This window comes from Panthera onca, chromosome D1 (assembly GCF_046562875.1).
Source record: "Panthera onca isolate mPanOnc1 chromosome D1, mPanOnc1 haplotype 2, whole genome shotgun sequence".
Taxonomy (NCBI): domain Eukaryota; kingdom Metazoa; phylum Chordata; class Mammalia; order Carnivora; family Felidae; genus Panthera; species Panthera onca.
This window is the reverse complement of record NC_138348.1, coordinates 99,667,888-99,680,421: the sequence shown is the minus strand read 5'-3', so window position 1 is coordinate 99,680,421 and position 12,534 is coordinate 99,667,888. Positions and strand designations below refer to the sequence as shown.

Here is a 12,534-nt window from a genome sequence, read left to right as displayed (position 1 = left end):
TAAACAAAGATTATTTTAAAAAAATTGTTTTTTTAAATAAATGAGCACCAGCCACCTGCGTGGCTCAGTTGGTTAAGCACCCTCTTGATTTCAGCTCAGGTCATGGTCTCACATTTGGTGAGTTCAAGCCCCAAGTTGGGCTCTGTGCTGACAGTGCAGAGAACCTGCTTGGGATTCTCTCTCCCTCTCTCGCGGGCGTGCTCTCTCTCTCTTTCCCCCCTCCTACCCCCTCTCACGTGCACACCTGTGCTCTCTCTCTCAAAATAAAACTAAACGTTAAAAAAATAAATAAACGAGCACCATCGCAGTTACCATCACAGGTCGTGATGAATGGGGTAGGTGTTGGCATCAGCTTTGCAGAGGAGAATGGGAAGGAAGGCTCAGAACGGTGTTCCTTTCGCCTAAGGACGCCCACCCCGTAAGGAGCCAAGACTCCAAAGGACCAGAAGACTTTCCTTGAGAGACAGACTTCTTCCACGCCCCCCACATGGACCCTCAGAACAAGGGGCTCTGCCCGTTCCCCGTCACCACCCTTAAGACGGAGCTCTCCAGGAGGCAGCAGGTGGCTGACACCTTACCTGCTTTGACGCGGATGTTGGGGCTCCGGATCTTGCCGGCCGCATTCTCCGCGGTGCAGAAGTAGTCATTGTCGTGGATAAAGCTATTGAAGGCGGAGGGGGAGAAGGGGTAGAGCTGCAGTGTCCCGTTGGCGTGAACGTGCCGGATGTGTGGCACGTCGTAGATGTCGTCCCCCGTGGCCAGGTACCATCGAAGGGCCGCGCTGGGGGAGCCCGCAGCCGGGCAGGGCACCACCACCCCCACGGAGCTGGAAAAGGTCACCTGCTGCAAGGAGTCATTTACAAAGTAGAGGCTGGTGCCGACATCTTCAGGGCGAGCTGCAGGGGAGCCAAGGGGAGAGGCTGGGTTAGCCGTGTTCTGATAATAACCCCCCCACACCACAGAGCCATGTGCCCCACGCCCATTCATAATTTAAGCACCAGTCACTCAGGAAGCACTTACTGAACTGACGATGCCCCGGGCACTGGCACAGGCAGATGTGAGACAGTTCCTGCCCCACAGAAGCTTCCAGCCCAGCACATGAACGGCCTGAGTGAAAACATCTCACCTCCCATACCAAGCCGAGCCCACGGAGAGGGGATTGGCCACCACTCCACTAGGCTGAAGGGTCTGAAGCCATGATCCACTATTGGCAACCACACGTTAGGACAAGTACTGAAATGGCTTCAGTAAGTATTTATTGAGCACCTACTATATGGCAGGCAGGTTCACACCCATTACCTCAATTCATCTGCACAACCCTGAGAGGAGCTGGTATCATTTTTTTTATCATTCCCTTTCCAATTTTTAAAAATTTTTGTAATGCTTATTTATTGCTGAGAGAGACAGAGTACGAGTGGGGGAGGGGCAGAGAGAGAGGGAGACACAGAATCCGAAGCAGGCTCCAGGCTCCGAGCTGTCAGCCCAGAGCCCGACGCGGGGCTCGAACTCACTGACCGTGAGATCCTGACCTGAGCTGAAGTCAGATGCTCAACCGACCGAGCCACCCAGGCGCCCCTATCATTCCCTTTTATAGGCTGAGAATAGTCATGTGATTTGCCAGAGATCACGCTGCTAATAAGCAGCAGAACTGAAATGTGAACCCACTGCTTCTAGGGAGGATCTTCGAGCACTTTCTATCATACCATAGGTGAAAGGTCTCAAGACCATGGGGTACAAAGAAGGGGAATGCTCGCCTGGAGCAGAGACAATGGCAGGAGACCTTGCGAGCAGTCTTCCACCTCTGGAGGCCACTCTGGAAAAGGCACAGCCCCAGAGGGACTGATCAAGGACCAGAGGTACCGTGGGTGGACAAGACCTGGGTGAGGAAGCAAGAGCCCCACCAGCTTGCTTTTTTTTTCTTTAATGTTTATTTATTTTTGAGAGAGAGGGAGGGGGAGGGGCAGAGAGAGAGGGAGACACAGAATCCGAAGCAGGCTCCAGGCTCAACGCTGTCAGCACAGAGCCCGACGCGGGGCTCGAACCCACAGACCACGAGATCATGACCTGAACCGAAGTCGGACAGCCAACCGACTGAGCCACCCAGGCGCCCCAACCCCACCCAGCCCTGACACTGACTGACTGTGGGGACGCTCCCCTTCTCTGTCCTTCTGCTCCTTCACTTATAAAGTGGGGTGGGGGTAGGGGTGGGTGGACAGGGCTGCAGAGACCTCAGGCATCTGTGACCGGTCGCCATCACAGCACTCTGCCACCGGGAGGACGTGCTCAGGAGTGCAGCTGCCTGACTAGAGCAGGGCCACCTGACTGGGAGGACAGCTGTCCGCAGCTCTCACACCGGCGCCCGGCCTCAGTCTTTCCTGCCTGATGGGACGCAGCCCCGAATGGTGGAATCGGGGCCTCCCTCCCTGCTGAGGAGCCTTGCCTCCCTAAGAAGGGCCACCTCTGAGCAAGTGGCGACGACCCAGAAGAAGAAGACAGCCCAGTCCCAGGTCTCCGGCTGGAAGCCCCTCCCTCTCCACCAGGAAGATCACGCAGCAAACAAACGACTCCGCGGCTTATTTAAAGAACGTTGCAGGGGACCCAACTTGACCTCAATTTCCACAACTTTATGAGAAGGAGGAGGGCCTGCATCCGGACTGTATTAATATTCTTGGCTTAACTCTGAGCGGAGCCTCCAGGGAGACCGCACCGGGCAACTTGTTGAGGGAGGCCATTAAGCCTCATTGGTCAGAGCAATTCCCATCATCTCACAAAAAGCCACGATGAAGCCATTAGCATCAGTGCCGGAAAACACGTCCAGGGGCTCCTTGCTGGGGTGTCAGGGGCATCCTCTTAGCGGCAAATGCATTTGCTGTCCCCACCAGGCGCAGCACCCTTAGCGGCTGAAAGGCTCTTGGGGAGGGAATGGTATCACCTTTCCAACCTCCTCTTCACACTGCCTCCCCTGGTGACGGTCCCGGTGTTGATGACTGAGCAAGCCTGCTCTGAGGGGAGCGGCCCGTCTCCTAAGACTTTCAGAAGCTCAGAAACGTGCCTCACTCACAGCGGCTAGAGTATTCTCCAAAATCACGAAACCCCGGAACCTCACGGGTCAGCAAACTGAGGCCTAGGAAGGCTTCTCCTTGGACCCAGATTTGCCAGGCTCCCTTTCTGTGGCCTGCTCCCCTTGTGAGAGACTTCCTTACTGCGATTCATTCAGCAAATATTTGCGAAGCGTCTTCCACACGCCAGGCGCTGTTGTAAGCACGTTACTTATACGACCTCTTTTAACCTTGCAACAACCCTATGCAGTAGGGGGTACCGTCCATCCCAGTTTACAGATGAGGAAACCAAGGCACCAAGAGATCAAAGCAACTTGCCCAAGACCGCACAACCAGTGAGCGAGGGCCCGGGGATGCAGACACAGGCAATCTGAGCCCAGAGTCTGGAACAATTGTTCGGAACAATTAGATGATTGTAACCATTGCGGTAACAAAGAGGGGGCCCTCGCCTTCCTCAAACACCACCTGGCCACCAACATCCATATTGAGATGGCCAAGAACAGAATTAATACACCTGTGCACCTGCACACATAGACACACGCACACACTCCTCCTGGGAGGAGCCCCCTGTTGGACTCGACATCGCAGACAGTGCTTAGCCTGTGAGAGCAGGTCCATCACTCTGGGGTTCTGGAGGCTTCCTGAGACAACCTAGTTAATCAGACATCCTCTCCATGGCAGCTTTATGGATTTGGGGAGCCAAAATCCATCAAGGTACAGCAAGACTCTACATTGTGCCTGACAAATGGACGGGGGAAGCGGAGAAAGATTCCTGACGGAGAGGAGTTCAGAATTATCTGATTCAAGGAACAGGGTAAGAAAATATTTGTGACGTAGCCCTCAGTAATAATAATACCACCAGCAATTATAATAGGCTAGACCCGATGTAGATATTATCTCACTTAATCTTCACGACTCCCTGCGGAGTGGTATTATTGTTATTTTGATCTCACAGATAAGGAGATTAAGACTCAAAGTTAACTAACTTCTCCAAAGTAATACAGTGTAAGTGTCAGAGCTGGGACTGAATCCCAACGCCGCCTTACTTCTGGACCCGGGGATAGAACCGCTCTATTCCGTGAACCACGGTGGAGACAAACCGCGAAATCTGGCTTTCCGGGCTGGGTACGCCCCGCCCCATCCTTTCTTCCATCTCAACCGCACCCCAAACACACAGCCCTCGTCTCCCTCTCTCCCGGCTGGAAATCCGTCCCACACCTCCACCTGCGAGACGGCCCCTTCGTCGGGCCTCCTCCACTGCCACCAGGAGCATCGGCCACAATGAGAGCAGCCTTCCCGCACTCTGAGCCTTGGATCCTTCCAGAGCCAAGGACACGGGGTTCTCAGCAACTACAAATGGGTAGATTTAATTGATGAATTGACTGGGATTGTCCAGCCACCTGTCAGGGCTGATGAAACGGCAGATTTATAGCAAAAGGTGAGTAGCCTCATATTTCTCCCACCCCGGGATGCGAGCTGCTGTCTTCTGAGTCTGGGGGAGCTGGGGAGGATGAGACAAACCATTCATTTCTGCTTACGGCTCTGACAGTGCATTGCCATTATGAAACATCACCCTCAGGTGTAAAACAATAGCATTTTGCACTTACATCGGGCTCATACTTTACCATCACAAGGCACCTGTCAGCCCAGCATGCAGAAGCCCTCTAATAAACATTAATTTAGCCTCACCCCAGCTGCCAAGAGAAAGGAGTGAGCAAATCTATAAAGGGGAAACTGAGGCACTGACTACCAAGTATCTGAAATCTCTGTCACGTGCCAATGCAAAGGTTGGCACAAGGGCACCAGTGAGTGGCCGCGGCAGCAATGGGTCCATTCGGTCACCCGGCCCTAAAAGGGGGATTAGCAAGGGTCTCACTCCAACCACACGGAGTCCGGCATGGCCTCTACGGTGGGTTCGAATCTTCAGAGCAGTGACAAAACCTCAGCAAGGACCGAGAAGAGCAAGGCATGGGACAATAGAGCTGTGCTAGGAGTCTGACGAGCTGCCTTCCCTCCTGGGACTCACCCCTGACCTGCTGTGGGTCCCCGGGCTAGCCACGAGCCTTTCTGAGCCTCGATGTCCTCATTCACAAAAGACAGGGACTGTGCCATCTGACCTGCCCTCCAGGACTGCAGAGCAGAGCAAACAGAATGTGGGAGTACTTGGTTCCCCATAAAGACGAGGCGTGAGTAGGAGGGACGAGGTTGCTATGCCGGTCCCAGGGACCCCCCCACTGGCCGACGGATCCAGGGTGCTTACGGTTACTGCAAAGGGTGGCCGGGGCACAAGCGCCACTCTGCAGCCCTGCAGAATTCAAGACCCTCCTCCACCCTCCAAGGCTCTCCTTCCCCAGGTCCTTCCCAACCTAGGGACCAGATAAGTCTTGCTCTTTCAGAAGACATTTACAGAGCACCGTTACTCAGCAGCCAGGAGACAGCTCTGGGGATAGCGGCTCAAGCTGAGCCTTGAAATAAGATCTAAATGAAGGCACTCCCAGAACCCAGGCCAGCCCAAACGACGCGCTATGGCAGAGGTGGGGACAGCATGTTTGGGGAGCCCCACAGAAACCTGCCGGGGGCAGCGTTGGGGACGAGAGGCAGGAACAGCTGGAGTGGCGAGCTGGCCCTCAGGGATAGAAGACAACGAGGAGGTTTGCAGGCTGGGGGACTGAGTTTATGCAAGTTCTTGTAGCCCTAGGCCCAACTTCATATTTTGTTAAATCTTTTTTTAACGTTTATTTTTGAGAGAGAGAGAGAGAGAGCGTGAATGGGGGAGGAGCAGAGCGAGAGGGAGACACAGAATCCAAAGCAGGGTCCAGGCTCTGAGCTGTCAGCACAGAGCCCGATGCGGAGCTCGCACCCACGAACTGTGAGATGGTGACCTGAGCCGAAGTCGGATGCTTAGCCGACTGAGCCAGCCAGGCGCCCCAGGCCCGACTTCATTTTCACCTTACACTTACTTCCCTGAAGGCTTAGTGGCTTAGCTAACGGTGCAAGTTCTCAAAAGAAAGGAGACTAACACTGACTGAGCACCTGCTGTGTGCCAGGCACGTGGGGTGGGGGGCGGGGGGGTGGTCAGGGGTCTTGACCTTCCAGGGTGCTCTCTCACTTGATTCTCGCACAAAGGTACAAGGTGGTCCTGTCCGTCTCATTTTACAGGTGAGGAGAGAGAGGCTCACGGAGAGATTGTTCAGCTAGAAAGAGGCAGAGCCAACATTCGGTCAAGGTCTGCCCGGTCCCAAGCCTGAGTTTTTTCTGTCATGACGCTGAGGAAAAGAATTCAAAGTTAGGGGCCTTGGGAGGTCCCCCCTCACTCCCTCCCTGGAAGCCAGTCCCAGTTTGGAAAGCACGTCCTCACACCGGAAACTCCTACTGCCCCCTTAAGTCTCAGGGAAGCCCCCTCACACACACACACCCCCCCAACCCTGCCCCAGCTCCTTCTTCCCTCCGCAGACACAACCAGGCATATTTACAGAGCGAACGAGAGGAGGGGGAAACACTTCATAAATAAAGAGGGAGACATTCAGATCAACAGCAAAGCTTCTTCTGGTCAAAGGGGGAAATGGATTTTTAATAGAAAATGGAAGTTATGGGCTCGGTTGTGATGTGACAGACGCCCAGACTTAAACCCATTTAATCTTCTCTGCCGTTTAACGCGGAGCACCACCCTGACGCCGTGTTTCAGAAAACAGGCTCCAAATCGCTGGGAGATTAGAAGTGTAGAAATAGCACCGCAATATTTTTAAACCAGAAATCGCCCCCAGGCATTTGGGCTGCCCCCAGGGTCACCAATGAAATCTGAATATCCATCACATCAACTCTCTGAGCGCTGGCCCTCCCTCCCGCCACCGGCTGGCCATCCGGATTAGTTCGGGGAAGGAAACGTGACGCCCATGGGCCCCCACCCTACTGGCCGGGGTTGGGGTGGGCCCACCGAGGCTTCCTCCCAGGTGTGTGCTGAATTGTCCCCATGTGATCGTCTCCAGTCAGCATAAATGACAACCCAAGGGGGATGAAATATTAACACCTCGCCACCTCCACTGGGAGAAGTGAGTCATTTTGCTCTCCTCCTTTACAATATTTACGCATCTCATTCACTGGACTTTTCATCCAGGAACATCTGCCAGTGCTGGACCTGTCACCCGTCCCCCAGAGACGGGCAAGAGGCTTCAGGGGTCTCCATGCCCCGGCACGGCAAGTGTGGATGAGGGGAAAGCGGTGGGTCCCCAGGACAGTAGAGGCGGGGGGAACCGGCAGGGCTCCCCTGCAGGGCTGTGAGCTCCCTGTCCCGGCCACCACTCTATCCCCTGGGCCTAGCACAGCACTGGGCACTTAGCACCCAGACTCCAGGGCCGGGCTCCCCAGGTTTGAATCCCTGCTCTGCCGCTTACAAGCAATGTGACCTCGGGCAAGATGACCTCACCTCTCTGTGCCTTAGTTTCCCCGTGCATAAAATGGGGGTGACCTCAAGCATTGTCAGGTTGGACGAGTCCCTGTCAACGACACTGTCCGGGTATACGTTCGCGCCCGGCACCACCTGAGTATTCGTCACTATTGTTCATGAGTATTTTCATTATAACAGGCAAGCGGCACTTGCAGAATAAATATCCCACAACAAACACTTACCCCTCACCTACAGCAATAACGACTACCACTACTGAACAAAGTTCTCAGACGGTCTGATAGAGAATCAGCTGGAGAGCTGGTTAAAAACACAGATCCTTAGGGGCACCTGGGTGGCTCAGTCCGTTGGGCGTCCGACTTCGGCTCAGGTCACGATCTCACGGCTCGTGGGTTCGAGCCCCGCGTCGGGCTCTGTGCTGACAGCTCGGAGCCTGGAGCCTGTTTCAGATTCTGTGTCTCCCTCTCTCTCTGTGACCCTCCCCCGTTCATGCTCTGTCTCTGTCTCAAAAAAGTAAATAAACGTTAAAAAAAAAAAAAATTAAAAAAAAAAATACAGATCCTTAGACAACAGGTTCACCAAGTGCGTCCGAGGGCCAGGAAATGATTTCTGACGTGGGTGGTCCTCCATCCACGGCTCAGAACAACACTCCCTAGAGAAAAGTAGATTTTGCCACGCTGGACCTCCAACATCACCTTTTCCAACAATAGGCAGTTTCCATGGGCTTGGCTGACAGGACCTTAGCACCACATTAATTAACTTAATTTGGCGATCGAGTTAATGAAGTAATAGTGTGTGATCGATAACAGTAAAGCATTGCAACAGCCTCACGCTGCTGCCCGCAGGCTCGCACACAGTTTTTTTTTTTTATGCAGATGTGGCCTGGTGAGTTTCTTAGGTTAATCTGCCAGGTTCATTACTGCACTGCATTTGCACACAAAGGTTTCCATAGGCGATATATTACTTGCCCTCGCTCGGACTCTTCTTATCCCATAGTTAGTGGGCAAACTCAGGCCCAGAGACCAACCGGCGGGACCTCAACTCGACCATCCAAAACCCCAGGTCTGATCCAGCGAGATAGGGTCTGGCTCCTTCATCAGGAAACTCACTTCTTGTGCGTCCACGCCTCAGACACAGTCTGTGGCTAGACCCTGGGGAAGGTCTCCCCAGACGGCACCAGAGCATTTACAGGCCATCAGAGTTGGCAGTTGCCCCGGGGCACGATGGAACAGCCAGGACCAAGTCCCAGGCCTCCCGTCCGTCGCTGTCCCCCAAACCTGGCGCACCTGCTTCACCACCGTCCTCACCATCATCACGGCCATCGTTTCGTTTTTAGCACTCATTTGGTGCCGGGCACCGTGAGACGCCCTTCCCCCGCGTTATTGTTCATTGAACCCCTACAACCACCTCTAACCACGAGACCCCATTGTACAGAGGAGAACACGGGACGTTAGGTGAAGCAATCTCCTAGTTTCACGCAGCTAACAATGGCAGACCTACACGTCCAACCCAGGCCTCCCTCCCTTCCGGCCGCTATCCCTCAACGGGCATCACACATTCTAGACTCAGACCGTCTCCAGGGTGTGAACGTACCATCAGGGGGTTTCCGATGGAGAGCAATTTGGGGTATGACATTTCTTACTGAGTTGGGATTGTCCCGGGCTTCCAACATTTCATCCCTAGTGCACCCCCCATTCCCACAACTAAATGCCAGCCCTCCAGCTCCAAATTTCCCTAGGGAAGCAGTTCTACCCCCCCCCCGCCCCCCACTGAGCAGCACAGCTCCAAGCACCCAGGGGCTCTACCTCCCCATCAGAAACCTCGGTTTTCGGTTCTGATTTTGGTCTTTTAAGATCCTCAGCCCAAACATACTTCCTGCAACCAGCCACCTGTGAGACCCAGCAAAGATCAGTCATCTTCCAACCTATAAGGCCCCTCACCACCGGCTCCAGAAGCTATGAGCCAACAGCTGACAGTCAAACAGACTCTTTAATCTCCCAGCCCCTTCTAGACAGGCCTGGGGAAGGGAAGGCCTCTTACGGCCAGAAGGTCCTTCTAGGGAGTCGGCTCAGACAGCACAGTTGTCCCTAGAGATTCCCAGATTTAGATTGTTAACGCTTCAGGGACTTAAGAGATTATTTTGTCCAATCTCTTCCATTTACAGATGGGGAGCCGGGGGCACAGAGTAAGTAACCTCAGGTACACAGCTACCCAGTGTCCTGGCTGGGACCTGACCCCTGTCTCTACTGTTCCTTGGATTCTGGCCACCCCACTTACAGAGCCCAGCAGCCGAGGAATAAAGGAGCCTCACGGAGAAATGAAATGACGTGGATGAGGGAGCATTCGAGGAACCAGAGGGGCTGGATACCCGGAGGAGAGGCCTCCGATGGGCAGACGTCTGTCTGCAGAGGGCCAAAGGGTTATCCAGCAGAAGAGGGCTTCGCCTATACCCCTGTGCTTAAAACACAGAACCAAGGCCGGTGAACAGAAGGTACAGGACCCAGACCACGGATCCTAAGGACGAGCTCTGTAATAGAACTGTGTGGCCAGAAGGGGCTGCCTTCAGAGGAAGGGGTTTCCTGTGGCTGCAAGGGCCGGAGCAGAAGAACAGTGGGTCTAGTGGGAAACCTGCATGGGGTCACACATCCGACTAGGGGTTGGATCCCGCGTCCTCAAAGCTGCCTTCCAACCCGGAAGACTTTAGCCCATGGCAGTCATCTGCTCGCTCGCTCGCTCACTCTCTCTCTCTCACACCGCAAAGCAGGTCCCCAACCCTCAGACCCCATGGCTGTGGAAGGCCATCCCAGAAGCAGGGTGGCCATAACCCTGACTCAGCCGGGCTCTCAGGGCCCGGATTCCAGTAACTGCCGTCACCTCAAACGAGGTCGCACAAGATAAGACTCTATGCCTACTGCTCCTCCCACAAAAGACCGTGCATCCTCTGCAGGGAGAATCACCCTTGCCGAAGGGTGTCCAGAGGACTAACGGAAGCAACTCACACCCAAGGACCTGGGGAGGGAGCAGAGGTAGGCTCTTCCCACTCCCACCAGACACCGGAGCCACAGGGACGATGCCAAGCCTGCTCCCAGAAGAGTACTGCCAGCCTGGCTGTGCCCTGTCAGCCGTTCCCCATGTCGCTGGCAAAATTCTCCATATGTGGGGGGCCCGAGGAGTGGGGAGACAGCCACACACAGCCGGGAGACCTTCGTTGTTCCTGGATGATGAAGTGACAGTAATTACACCTCACATTTCAGCAAAGGATTTATAAGGCTATAAAAGTGGTTTACTGTGGCTCTTACATGTGTGTGTTTCTCTGTTGCCCTGTCTGGTTTACAAAGCATCATCACATGATGATGGGCCCCGCATCCTTCCTGCACACATGCAAGGACAGGTGCCCTGCGGAACAGTCAGGACAGGGGTCATTCCCCCCATTGCACAGATGAGGAAACAGAGACACATGACCTCTTAGGTGACTTGCCTAAATCAGGCTGGGCTTTGTCATCTAGGTCTGCAGACGACATTCTTCCCAACACACACACACACACACACACACACACACACACACACAGTAATGGAAGTGCAACTAGCATTTGAATAACTCGGTTCCTAATGAAGGTGGTGACCTTGGAAACTGTCAATGCCAGCATCACGAAGAGCGAGGACACGGGGAGGTGGGGCTGAACGGACGAGGGGAGTAGCAGCTGGATGGCACGGGTGGCACCCGAGGCTAATGCTGTTCACGCTAAAGCAGCACTGGACAAACATCTGTTAAACAGGGCACACGGGCTGTCGTGCCCCCAGCCTCTCCCACACTCGTGGAGCCCGGAGGCCGCAGCCTGCCATGGGCAGCACCTGACCTCTGGATCATATGCCGCGTCCCTGCAGCTAGCTGACTGGGTCATAAAGAGAGAAGTGGCCGAGGGACCCCCAAGGTCATGGGCTGTCAGGGGACTGCCTGAAAAACAGCGAGGTTCGTCCCACCAGGGAGAAACACAGAAATCTACCCAGCCAAAAGGCATGGGGGCTTCTCCTGCGGAGCCCATTCACATAGGCTTTAGGTCATGAAATCCAGGGTAGTTCTTACTCTGTTTGACTACACAGTACAGATTTAATAACCAACGTGGCCTTCCTTCAGCAGGCGTGTGTGACTGGCCTTTGCCTCACCCTCAAATCCAAGTCCGGAGCCGACCTCTGCCCTTTTCTGCTGCCCTAGCTGTGGCTGGGGAAAGGGGTGTGCCGGGCTCCCCAGGGACACCCAGGTGCCTGCATGGCCTCCGCTATCTTGCGGAGGATGGGTCCTCCAGGCTACTGGGCTACGTGACAGAAGGAAGCCGTGATGTCCCCTTTTAGCCACCACACAGCTTTTCTTACTGCTACAAATCTAAGCCAGGTGGCTGGCCAAGACTGAAGCTGATTGAGTCAACTACTCAGGACAGGATCCGATGATCTATTTGGAGGTATGGGCAGAGAGAGGAAAGCGGGAGCAGTGCAGGAAAAAAAGAAGAGGTCAGTATTTATTGAGTACCAACTGCATTCTGGCTAGTTTATGTGTATGATCGGCTTTAATCCCAATTAATAGAAAGTGAGGCTCAGGGAGACCCCAAGTCACAGATCTAGTCAGTGCGGGGCCGGGATGTGAATGAAGGGTTTGCTTTGACTCCAAATTTCCACCACACTGGTGAGTTGCGATCTTTTTTATTTTTCTTTACAACTCCGATACATAAAATGCTCTGACTGAAAGAACTGGGGAGGGAGGAGCTTGAAACTCTGCCTGCTGGCCCTCCCCCTCTCTACCTCCAGCCCTCCCCCAGGCTCCACCCAATGCCTTAGGGCTCCACACCCCCTCCTTCAGAAAGCTCTGTGGGCTCCAGGTGAACCAGGGCCCTCCAGGATCATTAGAGAGGCAGAAAAAAACAACTCTGGGAGGCCTTCGAGCTGCACCTGCCTGGCCAGGATTTGCTCCTGCCCCGGAAATGCAGACGAAACCATTCCCGAAGCCACATTCCCACTGCAGACATCCCAGCTGGCTCCCTGGGAAGGAACACTCCGGCTGCCCCAAATGCTTGCTTCTCA

At 54.3% G+C, this 12,534-nt stretch overlaps 1 protein-coding gene across 1 annotated transcript in view; it reads right to left on the bottom strand.

The window, feature by feature from the left end:
* Positions 1-12,534, bottom strand: part of DSCAML1 (DS cell adhesion molecule like 1) — a 349,722-nt gene that overhangs the window by 332,379 nt on the left and 4,809 nt on the right. Inside the window, exon 2 of the mRNA XM_060604850.3 lies at positions 579-896. Within this exon, the coding sequence (XP_060460833.3) occupies positions 579-896 (318 nt within the window). The remainder of the gene's footprint in view (positions 1-578; positions 897-12,534) is intronic.